General features: G+C 38.4%; 1 protein-coding gene across 3 annotated transcripts in view; it reads left to right on the top strand.

Annotated features, from left to right (window-relative positions):
- The first annotated feature begins 1,065 nt into the window (after nucleotides 1-1,065).
- The window catches only part of LOC133576987 (uncharacterized), a 35,344-nt gene continuing 20,059 nt past the window's right edge, over nucleotides 1,066-16,350 (top strand). For all 3 annotated transcript variants that reach the window (XM_072912415.1, XM_072912416.1, XM_061930445.2), the window contains exons 1-5: nucleotides 1,066-1,178; nucleotides 1,238-1,576; nucleotides 11,462-11,590; nucleotides 11,665-11,832; nucleotides 16,191-16,261. In XM_072912415.1, coding sequence (XP_072768516.1) covers nucleotides 1,133-1,178; nucleotides 1,238-1,576; nucleotides 11,462-11,590; nucleotides 11,665-11,832; nucleotides 16,191-16,261 — 753 coding nt within the window. In that variant the 5' untranslated portion in view covers nucleotides 1,066-1,132. The remainder of the gene's footprint in view (nucleotides 1,179-1,237; nucleotides 1,577-11,461; nucleotides 11,591-11,664; nucleotides 11,833-16,190; nucleotides 16,262-16,350) is intronic.

Consider the following 16,350-nt stretch of genomic DNA (forward strand, 5'->3'; position numbering starts at 1 on the left):
TATATAATGTAGTAACAGACACATTCATAACAATATGTAATATGTTCAATATTTACCGTATTTTGGTAATTTTATTCATTACTGGAACTTATTCCCTCAGCACATTTATTTCCGTTCCCATAGCAACGCACTTCCGACTGCCGGCAACAAATGTGTGTTCGTACTTCCAGAAATAAACGTGTGTTTGTGTGTTGTAATCATAGCAGATTTGGCAACAGACAACGAAGACGACCATTTTTGGACAAATGAGGATTCACAACCTTATCTTTTTGTGCCTGAATATATAGAGGATGAACTTCTACCTAAAGAAGTGAGCATGAAGACAGGGTGTAACGTTGGGAGCAGACGGAAGCCGAGAGAGTGAGGTCGGCGTGACTTAACGGTGTATATGCGGAACTTGGAGCCTAGCTATGCCGACAGAAATGGTGCTCTTCCCCAAAATCAACCGGAAAATGGTGAATCCTCCTCTTGGTCAAGCTGGCCGGGGGAGATTTTCCGGTTGATTTTGGGGAAGGGTACAATGGTGAATCCTATTAGTAGGGTCTGGCAAGTGTTTTTTATCATCTTTAGAATCCTGAAAAAAAAAGACATGTTCTTGTCTCTCATAATGATTGTGAACAATAGGCAGGATTTCAAAAAAAAAAATGCAGTTCCCTGTAAACACATAATAATTCATTTACTTCAAAATTGTGTTTAGATGTTGTGGTAAACCTTGTCCCCTAAAAAAAGAATTTTGGGAGTTACAATTTCCTGAAAACGTCAAGCAGCCTTCTTCTAATGGATGAGCGCCTATGGGGCATTGCTCAAATTTGTAACTGCAAAAATGACTGATTGACCTCTGAGTTCAGGCTACTTCATTTGTTACCTCTGACGACTCATTAGCTCCAAAGTTTGCTCTCTCTGTCTATTCATCAAAAGGGAACTGCTTGGCACTTGGAGGAGAAGGAACCAAAACCACAGAAAAGGAAGCGGACCTTTTGCACATCCCACCTCGGCCTGCAGAAGTGTTTGTGTGAGCAAATCAAGGACGGCGTCATGTGATTTGGAAACTTTTCAAAGCCGAAACCCACTTGTGGTCTAATTGAGTGTCCAGCAGCAGGTGGATGAAGTCCTTGGCTAAGTGCATCTGACAATGACTTCTTTTGTCAGCTTGGGTTGCAGCCTCTGCCTTCTTCTAGGTAAAACATTTTCCCTGGCATGTATTTGTGATACTAAACCATGTTTTCTGGCTTTTCAGGTTGCAGCTTTTCAGTGGGCCTGGAGGTCAAAGTGGGGTCGGATGTTACCCTAATGTGCGTATACAACGCTGGGTACTATGGCAAGCTGTCAATGTGCTGGGGACGAGGCCCGATCCCGAACAGAGGCTGTGCAAATCAGCTCATCCAGACCGATGGAACAACGGTGACCAGCAGACAATCTGAGCGTTACCTGCTTATGGGTAATATCGGCGAGGGCGACGTGTCGCTGACCATCAGACAGGTTGAAGAGAGTGACACGGGGACATATGGCTGCCGTGTGGAAGTCCCAGGCTGGTTCAACGATCGCAAACATCAGATCACCCTGACGGTGGTACCAGGTGAGGACACTTCAAATGCTTGGTTTTTGCCTGTGGTATCCAAAATGTAAGTTGGGCTTCCACTAGGAGGCGTCAAAAGACATAAGGGGTGGTGCAGTAGTTCCGGAAAAGCAGAGAAAATCTATTTTTCCAGACCTGCTAAACTAACCAGTTGTGTCAAAGTCAAAATTTCAAAGTCAAAACAGTTAACGGATCTTATCAAGGTTTGTGGTTTGATTGATTGATTGAGACTTTTACCAGCAGGTTGCACAGTGAAGTACATATTCCGTACAATTGACCACTAAATGGTAACACCCGAATACGTTTATCAACTTGTTTAAGTCGGGGTCTACTTAAATTGATTCATGATACAGATATATACTATCATCATAATACAGTCATCACACAAGATAATCATCAGGGTGTATACATTGAATTATTTACATTATTTACAATTCGGGGTGTGGAGGCGGGGGGGGGGGGGGGGGGGGGGTAGGTTTGGTTGTTATCAGAGGTGGGTAGAGTAGCCAGAAATTGTACTCAAGTAAGAGTACTGTTACTTTAGAGATTTATTACTCAAGTAAAAGTAAGGAGTAGTCACCCAAATATTTACTTGAGTAAAAGTAAAAAGTATGTTGTAAAAAAACTACTCAAGTACTGAGTAACTGATGAGTAACATACACACACATATCATATATATACATACACACACACACACACACACACATATATACATATATATATATATATATATACATACACACACACATATATATATATATATATATATATATATATATATATATATATATGTATATATATATATATATATATATATATATATATATATATATACATAGATAGTTGTTGATAGTTGTTATCAGAGGTGGGTAGAGTAGCCAGAAATTGTACTCAAGTAAGAGTACTGTTACTTTAGAGATTTATTACTCAAGTAAAAGTAAGGAGTAGTCACCCAAATATTTACTTGAGTAAAAGTAAAAAGTATGTTGTAAAAAAACTACTCAAGTACTGAGTAACTGATGAGTAACATACACACACATATCATATATATATATATATATATATATATATATATATATATATATATATATATATATATATATATATATATATATATATATATATATACATACACACACACACACACACACATATATACATATATATATATATATATATATATATATACATACACACACACATATATATATATATATATATATATATATGTATATATATATATATATATATATATATATATATATATATATATATATATATATATATATATATATATACATAGATAGTTGTTGATAGTTGTTATCAGAGGTGGGTAGAGTAGCCAGAAATTGTACTCAAGTAAGAGTACTGTTACTTTAGAGATTTATTACTCAAGTAAAAGTAAGGAGTAGTCACCCAAATATTTACTTGAGTAAAAGTAAAAAGTATGTTGTAAAAAAACTACTCAAGTACTGAGTAACTGATGAGTAACATACACACACATATCATATATATATATATATATATATATATATATATATATATATATATATATATATATATATATATATATATATATATATATATATATACATACACACACACACACATATATACATATATATATATATATATATATACACACACACATATATATATATATATATATATATATATATATACATAGATATATACAGTATATAATTTATTTTTATTTTTTTTGCCGTTTTTGTTTACATGTTAATAGTGTTTTAATGAATATACATGCATGTTTAACACATATAGATTCCTTTCTTTCATGAAGACAAGAATATAAGTTGGTGTATTACCTGATTCTGATGACTTGCATTGATTGTAATCAGACAGTAGTGATGACAAACGTCCACATTTTCAAATGGAGGAGAAAATAAGTTCCTCCTTTCTGTCTAATACCTAATGAAAGTGGTTGGTTTTCGGCATCTTATATGTCCAGCTTCCATATTCGTTTTTATACACTTTACAAGAAATACATTGGCGGCAAACTCCGTAGCTTGCTAGCTTGTTAGCGCAGGCTTTCGGAGACTCTTATTTTGAAAGCGCAGGCGCGATGGAGCGGCACTTTTATTGTGAAGACAGGAACTGTGCAGTCAGTCTTTAGGCTTTTGACGAGATGTACGGTTGAAATAAAAAATGGTCTTTTTTCCTTCACACTTTTGATTGATTGATTGGAACTTTTATTAGTAGATTGCACAGTACAGTACATATTCCGTACAATTGACCACTAAATGGTAACACCCCAATAAGTTTTTCAACTTGTTTAAGTCAGGTCATGTGACCGCCTGGCTCTGTTTGATTGGTCCAACGTCACCAGTGACTGCATCTGATTGGTGGAACGGAGTGAACGTCACCAGTGACTGTATTTGTTGAAACGCAGGCACTATGAAGGTCTGTCTGACAGACCAAAACAAACAAAGCGTGCATTAACAGATCGATAAAAATTAGTAGCGAGTAGCGAGCTGAATGTAGATAAAAGTAGCGGAGTAAAAGTAGTGTTTCTTCTCTATAAATATACTCAAGTAAAAGTAAAAGTATGTTGCATTAAAACTACTCTTAGAAGTACAATTTATCCCAAAAGTTACTCAAGTAGATGTAACGGAGTAAATGTAGCGCGTTACTACCCACCTCTGGTTGTTATCATCAGTCATCAACAATTGAGAACAGAGAAATGGATATTGAAACAGTGTAGGTCTGACTTGGTAGGATATGTACAGCAAGTAGTGGACATAGAGAGAGAGAGAGAGAGATCAGGAGGTATAAGAAAAGTATCTACATTTGATTGTTTACATTTGACTATTAACAATCCGGGGAGGGTGTTAGTTTAGGGTTGAAGTTGCCTGGAGGTGTACTGTTATTGCGGTTTTGAAGGAGGATAGAGATGCCCTTTCTTTTATACCTGTTGGGAGTGCATTCCATATTGACGTGGCATAGAAGGAGAATGAGTTAAGACCTTTGTTAGATCGGAATCTGGGTTTAACGTGGTTAGTGGAGCTCCCCCTGGTGTTGTGGTTATGGCGGTCATTTACGTTAAGGAAGTAGTTTGACAAGTTCAAGGTTCAAGGTTCAAGGTTCAACTTTATTGTCCCCGCGGGGAAATTTGTCTTGGGCACAGTGTATCATTGCTTTCTTAACATACCCAAAAACAACAGAACAAAAACACAAGCACAGACACAACCACAACCATACAACTAACATTTAAACATCAGAACATGGAGCTTGATAGACATAGGTGGCACTTTGATGTAGGCATAAAATCTACAGTATGGAGATAAAGATAAAGTACCAATGTGCATTGCACTAGAGCTCATGGATAAAGTGCTGTGTGCTAAAGTGCTTAGTTCTAAAGTGCTATGTGCTAAAGTGCTATGTGCTAAAAAAGTGCTAACCTATGTATTAAAATTCTATTGCACATTGTTGGTCAGCTTAATGGAGGCTGGGACAAATCATAATTTAAGGCGGTTAGATTTGCATAGTGGGACCCGGAGTCTTCTCCCTGATGGCAGGGTTCCATATTCAGGAAAGAGTGGGTGTTGTGAGTTGGAAATAATTTTCTTAGCTTTTTTCCTAACTGCCTGCTCATAGATGCTCTGTATAGGCTCATATTCTTTCCTCCCTACGATTTTCATTGCCGTTTTATGCATGCCGGCCAGTTTGCTTTTTAGCTTAACGGTTAGGTTGCCAAACCATGAGGTGATCCCGTATCTAATGATGCTCTCTCTACAATGGCACGGTAGAAAATCATCATGATGTGGCTGCTTACGCCGTACAATCTTAATCTTCGCAAAAAATATAGCCTCTGTTGCAGTCTATTGCACAGTTTGTCAATATGTGTCTTCCAGCAGAGAAGATTATCAATATGAACCCCTAAATATTTATATGAGGATACCTGGGTGATTTCCTGATTTTTGATGACCACTGGCTCATGGTCAGTCACTTTCCTCGGATCCAAAACCATTTCCTGTGTCTTGGTCACATTTAAAATAAGATGGTTAGTGTCACACCACCTAATAAATAGGTCTATCTCGTCTTGGTACGCAGAGGGGTCCGTATCCTTGTGTAGAAGGCTTAGGAGCACGGTATCGTCCGCAAATTTCACCATATAATTGTTAGGGTGCACAGTCCTTCGGTATCAGGGAGGTGTAGCGGATTTTATAGACTAGGCTCAGTGCAAGTTGTTTTACTCTGTCCTCCACCCTGAGCCAGCCCACTTTGGAGAAGTGGGTAGGAGTGAGGTGTGATCTGGGGTGGAGGTCTAGAAGTAACCTGACTAGCTTGTTCTGGGATGTTTGGAGTTTAGATTTGAGGGTTTTGGTCATGGTTTTCGGTTTGTTTCCGTGTACATTGTTGTTCTTTTTAACACCCCAGAATATCATATCCCAATAATCCACCATTACCATTTTTTTTTTAAATCAATTATGTCCTGTATAGTTACAGAGCTGCCGACATTTGGTGTTTGATCTCGTTTCACGCACTTTCGTTGAAGCTTGATACTTTGCAATGACTTTAGTAATGTTTGGATTATTGCAGGTGTTTATCTATTGGGGATGCAACTCTTACAACAACTCATGATTCGATTTTATTAAAATTCTTGGGGTAAAAATATGATTTAGAATCGATTCAACACGATTTTTGATTGAAACCAATTTTTGTCATTTAGTAAAAAATTTTATTAAAACATTTTCAGGCTACAAAAGCAAATTTTTGGCTGCTGGAGTATGATGTATACCAGGGGTCCCCAAACATTTTGACTCGGGGGCCGCATTGGGTTAAAAAAATTTGGCCGTGGGTCGGGCTATACATACATATATACAGGTAAAAGCCAGTAAATTAGAATATTTTGAAAAACTTGATTTATTTCAGTAATTGCATTCAAAAGGTGTAACTTGTACATTATATTTATTCATTGCACACAGACTGATGCATTCAAATGTTTATTTCATTTAATTTTGATGATTTGAAGTGGCAACAAATGAAAATCCAAAATTCTGTGTGTCACAAAATTAGAATATTGTGTAAGGCTAATACAAAAAAGGGATTTTTAGAAATGTAGGCCAATTGAAAAGTATGAAAATGAAAAATATGAGCATGTACAATACTCAATACTTGGTTGGAGCTCCTTTTGCCTCAATTACTGCGTTAATGCGGCGTGGCATGGAGTCGATGAGTTTCTGGCACTGCTCAGGTGTTATGAGAGCCCAGGTGGCTCTGATAGTGGCCTTCAACTCTTCTGCGTTTTTGGGTCTGGCATTCTGCATCTTCCTTTTCACAATACCCCACAGATTTTCTATGGGGCTAAGGTCAGGGGAGTTGGCGGGCCAATTTAGAACAGAAATACCATGGTCCGTAAACCAGGCACGGGTAGATTTTGCGCTGTGTGCAGGCGCCAAGTCCTGTTGGAACTTGAAATCTCCATCTCCATAGAGCAGGTCAGCAGCAGGAAGCATGAAGTGCTCTAAAACTTGCTGGTAGACGGCTGCGTTGACCCTGGATCTCAGGAAACAGAGTGGACCGACACCAGCAGATGACATGGCACCCCAAACCATCACTGATGGTGGAAACTTTACACTAGACTTCAGGCAACGTGGATCCTGTGCCTCTCCTGTCTTCCTCCAGACTCTGGGACCTCGATTTCCAAAGGAAATGCAAAATTTGCATGGTTGGGTGATGGTTTGGGGTGCCATGTCATCTGCTGGTGTCGGTCCACTCTGTTTCCTGAGATCCAGGGTCAACGCAGCCGTCTACCAGCAAGTTTTAGAGCACTTCATGCTTCCTGCTGCTGACCTGCTCTATGGAGATGGAGATTTCAAGTTCCAACAGGACTTGGCGCCTGCACACAGCGCAAAATCTAGCCGTGCCTGGTTTACGGACCATGGTATTTCTGTTCTAAATTGGCCCGCCAACTCCCCTGACCTTAGCCCCATAGAAAATCTGTGGGGTATTGTGAAAAGGAAGATGCAGAATGCCAGACCCAAAAACGCAGAAGAGTTGAAGGCCACTATCAGAGCAACCTGGGCTCTCATAACACCTGAGCAGTGCCAGAAACTCATCGACTCCATGCCACGCCGCATTAACGCAGTAATTGAGGCAAAAGGAGCTCCAACCAAGTATTGAGTATTGTACATGCTCATATTTTTCATTTTCATACTTTTCAGTTGGCCAACATTTCTAAAAATCCCTTTTTTGTATTAGCCTTAAGTAATATTCTAATTTTGTGACACACGGAATTTTGGATTTTCATTTGTTGCCACTTCAAATCATCAAAATTAAATGAAATAAACATTTGAATGCATCAGTCTGTGTGCAATGAATAAATATAATGTACAAGTTACACCTTTTGAATGCAATTACTGAAATAAATCAAGTTTTTCAAAATATTCTAATTTACTGGCTTTTACCTGTATATATATATATATGTATATATATATATATATATATATATATATATATATATATATATATATATATATATATATACATATATATATATATATATATATATATATGTATATACATATATATATATATATATATATGTGTAATTATATTATATATATATATATATATATATATATATATATATATACATATATATATATATATATATATATATATATATATATACATATATATACATATATGTATTATTATATTATATATATTATATTATTATTATTATATTATATATATAGTATTATATTATATATATATATATATATATATATATATATATATATATATATATATATATATATGTATTATTATATATATATATATATATATATATATATATATATATATATATATATATATACATATATATATATATACATATATATACATATATATATATATATATATGTATTATTATATTATATATATTATATTATTATTATTATATTATATATATAGTATTATATTATATATATATATATATATATATATATATATATATATATATATATATATATATATATATATATATATATATATATATATATATATATATATATTCAGAGCGCGATGATATCACGTTATCGATGGGAAAATGCATTTGTAGACAATATGATTTGCCTGAGCGACTAGGAGACACAGAGAGTAACAAGCGGTAGAAAATAAATTACAAAGCCTGTTTCCATATGAGTAGGGAAATTGTGTTAGATGTAAATATAAATGGAATACAATGATTTGCCAATCATTTTCAACCCATATTCAATTGAATGCACTACAAAGACAACATATTTGATGTTCAAACTCATAAACTTTATTTTTTTTTTTGCAAATAATAATTAACTTAGAATTTCATGGCTGCAACACGTGCGAAAGTAGTTGGGAAAGAGCATGTTCACCACTGTGTTACATCACCTTTTCTTTTAATAACACTCAACAAACGATTGGGAACTGAGGAAACTAATTGTTGAAGCTTTGAAAGTGGAATTCTTTCCCATTCTTGTTTTATGTAGAGCTTCAGTCGTTCAACAGTCCGGGGTCTCCGCTGTCGTATTTTACGCTTCATAATGCGCCACACATTTTCGATGGGAGACAGGCCTGGACTGCAGGCGGGGCCAGGAAAGTACCCGCACTCTTTTTTTACGAAGCCCCGCTGTTGTAACACGTGCTGAATGTGGCTTGGCATTGTCTTGCTGAAATAAGCAGGGGCGTCCATGAAAAAGACGGCGCTTGGATGGCAGCATATGTTGTTCCAAAACCTGTATGTACCTTTCAGCATTAATGGTGCCTTCACAGATGTGTAAGTTACCCATGCCTTGGGCACTAATGCACCCCCACACCATCACAGATACTGGCTTTTGAACTTTGCGTCGATAACAGTCTGGATGGTTCGCTTCCCCTTTGGTCCGGATGACACGATGTCGAATATTTCCAAAAACAATTTGAAATGTGGACTTGTCAGACCACAGAACACTTTTCCACTTTGCATGAGTCCATCTTAGATGATCTCGGGCCCAGAGAAGCCGGCGGCGTTTCTGGATGTTGTTGATAAATGGCTTTCGCTTTGCATAGTAGAGCTTTAACTTGCACTTACAGATGTAGCGACCAACTGTATTTACCGTATTTTCCGCACTATTAGCCGCACCTAAAAACCACAAATTTACTCAAAAGCTGACAGTGCGGCTTATAACCCGGTGCGCTTTATATATGGATTAATATTAAGATTCATTTTCATAAAGTTTCGGTCTCGCAACTACGGTAAACAGCCGCCATCTTTTTTCCCCGTAGAAGAGGAAGTGCTTCTTCTTCTACGCAAGCAACCGCCAAGGTAAGCACCCGCCCCCATAGAAGAGGAAGCGCTTCTTCTTCTACTGTAAGCAACCACCCGCCCCCGTAGAAGAAGAAGAAGCGCGCGGATATTACGTTTCATTTCCTTTGTGTGTTTACATCTGTAAAGACCACAAAATGGCGACAGGTTTCCGGTTCATGAAAAGACGCAATCTCTCCATCCGCACACGGACTACTATTTCACAGCAACTGCCTAAAGACTTTCAAGAAAAGCTGGCTACTTTCCGTGCATATTGTAAAAACAAGATAGCTGAAAAAAAGATCCGGCCAGAGAACATTATCAACATGGACGAGGTTCCACTGACTTTTGATATTCCTGTGAACCGCACTGTGGATACAACGGGAGCACGTACGGTGAATATTCGCACCACAGGGAATGAGAAGTCATCCTTCACTGTGGTTCTAGCTTGCCATGCTAATGGCCAGAAACTTCCACCCATGGTGATATTCAAAAGGAAGACCTTGCCAAAAGAGGCCTTTCCAGCCGGCGTCATCATAAAAGCTAACTCGAAGGGATGGATGGATGAAGAAAAGATGAGCGAGTGGTTAAGGGAAGTTTACGCGAAGAGGCCGGGTGGCTTTTTTCACGCAGCTCCGTCCATGTTGATATACGACTCCATGCGCGCCCACATCACGCTGGTTTTTAATATATTATTAAAGTTTGACTGACCTATCTGACTGTTTTTTTGACATTCCTTTAGCGCAGTTAGATGCGGCTTATAACACGGGGCGGCTTATAGGTGGACAAAGTTTTGAAATATGCCGTTCATTGAAGGCGCGGCTTATAACCCAGGGCGCCTTATGGTGCGGAAAATACGGTAGTGACAGTGGTTTTCTGGAGTGTTCCTGAGCCCATGTGGTGATATCCTTTAAAGATTGATGTCGGTTTTTGATACAGTGCCGTCTGAGGGATCGAAGGTCACGGTCATTCAATGTTGGTTTCCGGCCATGCCGCTTACGTGGAGTGATTTCTCCAGATTCTCTGAACCTTTTGATGATATTATGGACCGTAGATGTTGAAATCCCTCAATTTCTTGCGATTGCACTTTGAGAAACGTTGTTCTTAAACTGTTTGACTATTTGCTCACGCAGTTGTGGACAAAGGGGTGTACCTCGCCCCATCCTTTCTTGTGAAAGACTGCGCATTTTTTGGGAAGCTGTTTTTATACCCAATCATGGCACCCACCTGTTCCCAATTAGCCCGCACACCTGTGGGATGTTCCAAATAAGTGTTTGATGAGCATTCCTCAACTTTATCAGTATTTATTGCCACCTTTCCCAACTTCTTTGTCACGTGTTGCTGGCATCAAATTCTAAAGTCTAAATATTTATGAGTTTGAACATCAAATATGTTGTCTTTGTAGCATATTCAACTGAATATGGGTTGAAAATGATTCGCAAATCATTGTATTCCGTTTATATTTACATCTAACACAATTTCCCAACTCATATGGAAACGGGGTTTGTAGCATGCAGCCGCGTCTCTATGTGATCAGACTGCAGCCTTCCATGCGACTCCTCTCTGTTTACTAAATTGCATTTCTACGTCTGTAGCGCGCCCTGATGCTCTCATGGTGAAAATGCAGGAGGTGGGGAAAAGGAGTCTCACTGTCGGCTGGTCTCACGTGTTTGACGGGGGAAGACCCATCACGTCATACAGGATCGACATCAAGAATGAAGATGGTAATGCTGACAAATGCAATATTTTTTTTGGAAAGGGAGTTTTTTTTAACCCCATGCTTGGGTGTGCCGCACAGATCCGTGGGATGCTGCAGTGACGACTGAGGTGTCCAATCCAAACCTAACACGGGTCACTCTGGTGGACCTACACCCTGCTAGAAACTACAACCTCCGCATGTTTGCCATCAACAGTGTAGGCATGAGTGAGCCGAGTAACGTTCTTAAAGTCACCACCAAAGAAGCAGGTAGTAAAAAAAGAACATTTATATAGTCATACATAGGGATGATGTTTGATAAGAAATTATCGAGTTCGAGTCCATTATCGAATCCACTTATCGAACCGATTCCTTATCGATTCTATTATCGAATCCAGATAGGTTGTTGTATATGGAAAAAAACCACACAATATTTGGTTTAACAAAAGCTCCCTTTTATTTTATAAGAATAAAATAAAATTAATATAAATAAATATATATTGACTGTTGTTACCCAAAGTACAGGTAAAAGCCAGTAAATTAGAATATTTTGAAAAACTTGATTTATTTCAGTAATTGCATTCAAAAGGTGTAACTTGTACATTATATTTATTCATTGCACACAGACTGATGCATTCAAATGTTTATTTCATTTAATTTTGATGATTTGAAGTGGCAACAAATGAAAATCCAAAATTCCGTGTCACAAAATTAGAATATTACTTAAGGCTAATACAAAAAAGGGATTTTTAGAAATGTTGGCCAACTGAAAAGTATGAAAATGAAAAATATGAGCATGTACAATACTCAATACTTGGTTGGAGCTCCTTTTGCCTCAATTACTGCGTTAATGCGGCGTGGCATGGAGTCGATGACTTTCTGGCACTGCTCAGGTGTTATGAGAGCCCAGGTTGCTCTGATAGTGGCCTTCAACTCTTCTGCGTTTTTGGGTCTGGCATTCTGCATCTTCCTTTTCACAATACCCCACAGATTTTCTATGGGGCTAAGGTCAGGGGAGTTGGCGGGCCAATTTAGAACAGAAATACCATGGTCGGTAAACCAGGCACGGGTAGATTTTACGCTGTGTGCAGGCGCCAAGTCCTGTTGGAACTTGAAATCTCCATCTCCATAGAGCAGGTCAGCAGCAGGAAGCATGAAGTGCTCTAAAACTTGCTGGTAGACGGCTGCGTTGACCCTGGATCTCAGGAAACAGAGTGGACCGACACCAGCTGGACTGCTGCTGAGAGGTCCAAAGTCATGTTTTCTGATGAAAGCAAATTTTGCATTTCCTTTGGAAATCGAGGTCCCAGAGTCTGGAGGAAGACAGGAGAGGCACAGGATCCACGTTGCCTGAAGTCTAGTGTAAAGTTTCCACCATCAGTGATGGTTTGGGGTGCCATGTCATCTGCTGGTGTCGGTCCACTCTGTTTCCTGAGATCCAAGGTCAACGCAGCCGTCTACCAGCAAGTTTTAGAGCACTTCATGCTTCCTGCTGCTGACCTGCTCTATGGAGATGGAGATTTCAAGTTCCAACAGGACTTGGCGCCTGCACACAGCGCAAAATCTACCCGTGCCTGGTTTACGGACCATGGTATTTCTGTTCTAAATTGGCCCGCCAACTCCCCTGACCTTAGCCCCATAGAAAATCTGTGGGGTATTGTGAAAAGGAAGATGCAGAATGCCAGACCCAAAAACGCAGAAGAGTTGAAGGCCACTATCAGAGCAACCTGGGCTCTCATAACACCTGAGCAGTGCCAGAAACTCATCGACTCCATGCCACGCCGCATTAACGCAGTAATTGAGGCAAAAGGAGCTCCAACCAAGTATTGAGTATTGCACATGCTCATATTTTTCATTTTCATTCTTTTCAGTTGGCCAACATTTCTAAAAATCCCTTTTTTGTATTAGCCTTAAGTAATATTCTAATTTTGTGACACACGGAATTTTGGATTTTCATTTGTTGCCACTTCAAATCATCAAAATTAAATGAAATAAACATTTGAATGCATCAGTCTGTGTGCAATGAATAAATATAATGTACAAGTTACACCTTTTGAATACAATTACTGAAATAAATCAAGTTTTTCAAAATATTCTAATTTACTGGCTTTTACCTGTATATTAAGTGGAATTTTTCAGAAAAACAAATATATACAGTAACAAAAAAACAACCTCTCTCTGTGATCACTACAGGTGTATAAATAATAATATAGTGTTAAATAAAATCAGTCCCTTGGGAACAAAACTGAAAATAATACAACTCTCCAAAAAGTGCACTTCTGCTGCTATTGGAACATACTAACTACACACGCTATGACACTAAGAACGCCACAGTCATCAATCAACAATTCTGCAGTCCTGGTTGACATAAGAGGTAACCTTATTTTAGCCTTAAGGCTACAAGTGAGCAGATATGGAAATTAACCGGCAACAGTTAATGCATACTTGCCAACCCTCCCGGATTTTTCCAGGAGACTCCCGAAATTCAGCGCCTCTCCCGAAAACCTCCCGGGACAAATTTTCTCCCGAAAATCTCCCGAAATTCAGGCGGACTCAGGTCCTCCACAATATAAAAACGCGTACCTGCCCAATGACGTTATAACTGTAGAATGATGGAGGGCGAGTTCTTAGTTCCTTATGTGGGTTTATTGTTAGGCAGTTTCATTAACGTCCTCCCAGCGCGGCAACAACACACAACAACAGCAGTCACTTTTTTGTATACCGTAAAGCAGTTCGTTTGCCGTAAACAGCAATGTTGTGACACTCTTAAACAGGACAATACTGCCATCTAGTGCATTTGATGAAAGCACTTTTGTGCGTGCCACACAGCAATGCATCATCAGAGAGGGTGTTCAGCATGGTTCGAAATATAGTGACAGAGAATAGAACAAGGATGGACAATTCAACCCTTAACTCAACAATGAGTAGATGAGTGTTATGTGTGTGTATATGTGTAAATAAATGAACACTGAAATTCAAGTATTTATTTTATATATATATAATAAAATATATATATAATAAAATAAATATAGATATATCTAGAATTCACTATATGTCAAGTATTTATATATATATATATATATATATATATATATATATATGAAATACTTGACTTGTATTTCTATATATATATATATATATATATATATATATATATATATATATATATATATATATATATATATATATATATGAAATACTTGACTTGGTGAATTCTAGCTGTGAATATACCCGCCCCCAACCACGCCCCCGTCCCACCCCGACCACGCCCACCCCCACCCCCTCCCCCCACCTCCCGAAATCGGATGTCTCAAGGTTGGCAAGTATGAGTTAATGTTAGTTACTCACCGGCACTATCACTGGAACTTGGGCTGCAGGTTGAAGCAGAGGAAGAGGGCCGTGTTTCGTCATCTCTGTCGCTGCTTCTCCACGTGTTCAGGTTACGCGCGGCCTGAACATGTTTCAACATGTTTGTTGTACTGCTCCCCTTACATGAGAGCGAATATTGCCGTTTCCTCGTCGTATTTTTTTGTAAAATGAAGCCACGCCTTGAGGCGTTTTTTTCCGGTCCATTATTTTTGCTGCTTTCTGTATCTTCTGTCAGGCTTGGACGAAGGAAGGGACTAAGATGCAGAGAGGGGATTCCAAATAAAGCTTTTATTTTGAAAAACTCTTTAAGCCTCCAGAGCCGAGTAAATTCTAATACTATGAAATACAAAAATACTATCGACAAAATGTTCCAAAAGGGAAAAACCGAAAATCACTCCAAAAGGGAGGAAATACAAAAATAAGGACGATATAATTAGCACCGTATCTGTTATCAAAAAACTTTAACAAAAAACGCTCCAACAGGAGGAAGAAAATAAAGACTATAAAACTTAACTACTCTAATCAATGAAAACAAAAAATCACTCAACAAACTTTGAGGAAAAAATCTTTAAGGAAAAATTATAACTCACCACTGCGGTAGAAAAAGGTATAATAACAAAAGTCGCTCTGAGGGAGGAAAAAAGTTAATTCAAAATTACAGCGTGGGATATTCTGGAAGCAAGGACATAGACGTGGGACAAGGCAAGGCATGGACATGAACAAGGACATGGAACGCAAGACAGGCACGAAAGCTCGAGACAATCTGGCACAGAACAAGGGGAGGCTTGAGCTTATAAAGAACATGAGGGTAATGGGAAACAGGTGGAAACAATCAAGGGTCAGGAATGACGTCAGACTGGTGACACAAGAGGAAGGACCCGTGATCTGAAACAAGAGGAGTTGCTTTTCAAAATAAAACATGTAAATCACAAGACAGAAAAAACCAAGACAAGACTTCCCTCACCGCGGTGTGACATCTTCCACCTAATGACTGAGCTACGTTAATTCCTGTGATGTCCCACAGGGCATTTCCTGTGGGACGGGATTCGTTCCCAGGGATTTGAATAAAGAACCAACTCTTTTTCTTTACTATAGTGGACTCGATAGCGGGAACCGGTTCTCAAAAAAGGGATTCGAGTCCATGGAATCGGTTCTTTCCTTATCGAACAACCGGGAGAACCGGTTTCGAACATCATCCCTAGTCATACGTTTGTTGAGCGTTTTATCGGTTTTCTTTTTTTGTTGTTGTTCCTGTTTAGCACCGGACGGTCCACCCTTGGACATGCAACTCCTTGCTCTCTCGTCAACAAGCATTAGAGTCGCTTGGAAGGTAAAGTGACACTTTTCACAGGTTCTCTAAGAAAAACCTTTGAACATTAAAAACCCCTGAGGATCATCTAAGCAAAGTATGCTTTTATT

This window comes from Nerophis lumbriciformis, linkage group LG36 (genome assembly GCF_033978685.3).
Source record: "Nerophis lumbriciformis linkage group LG36, RoL_Nlum_v2.1, whole genome shotgun sequence".
Lineage (NCBI taxonomy): Eukaryota > Metazoa > Chordata > Actinopteri > Syngnathiformes > Syngnathidae > Nerophis > Nerophis lumbriciformis.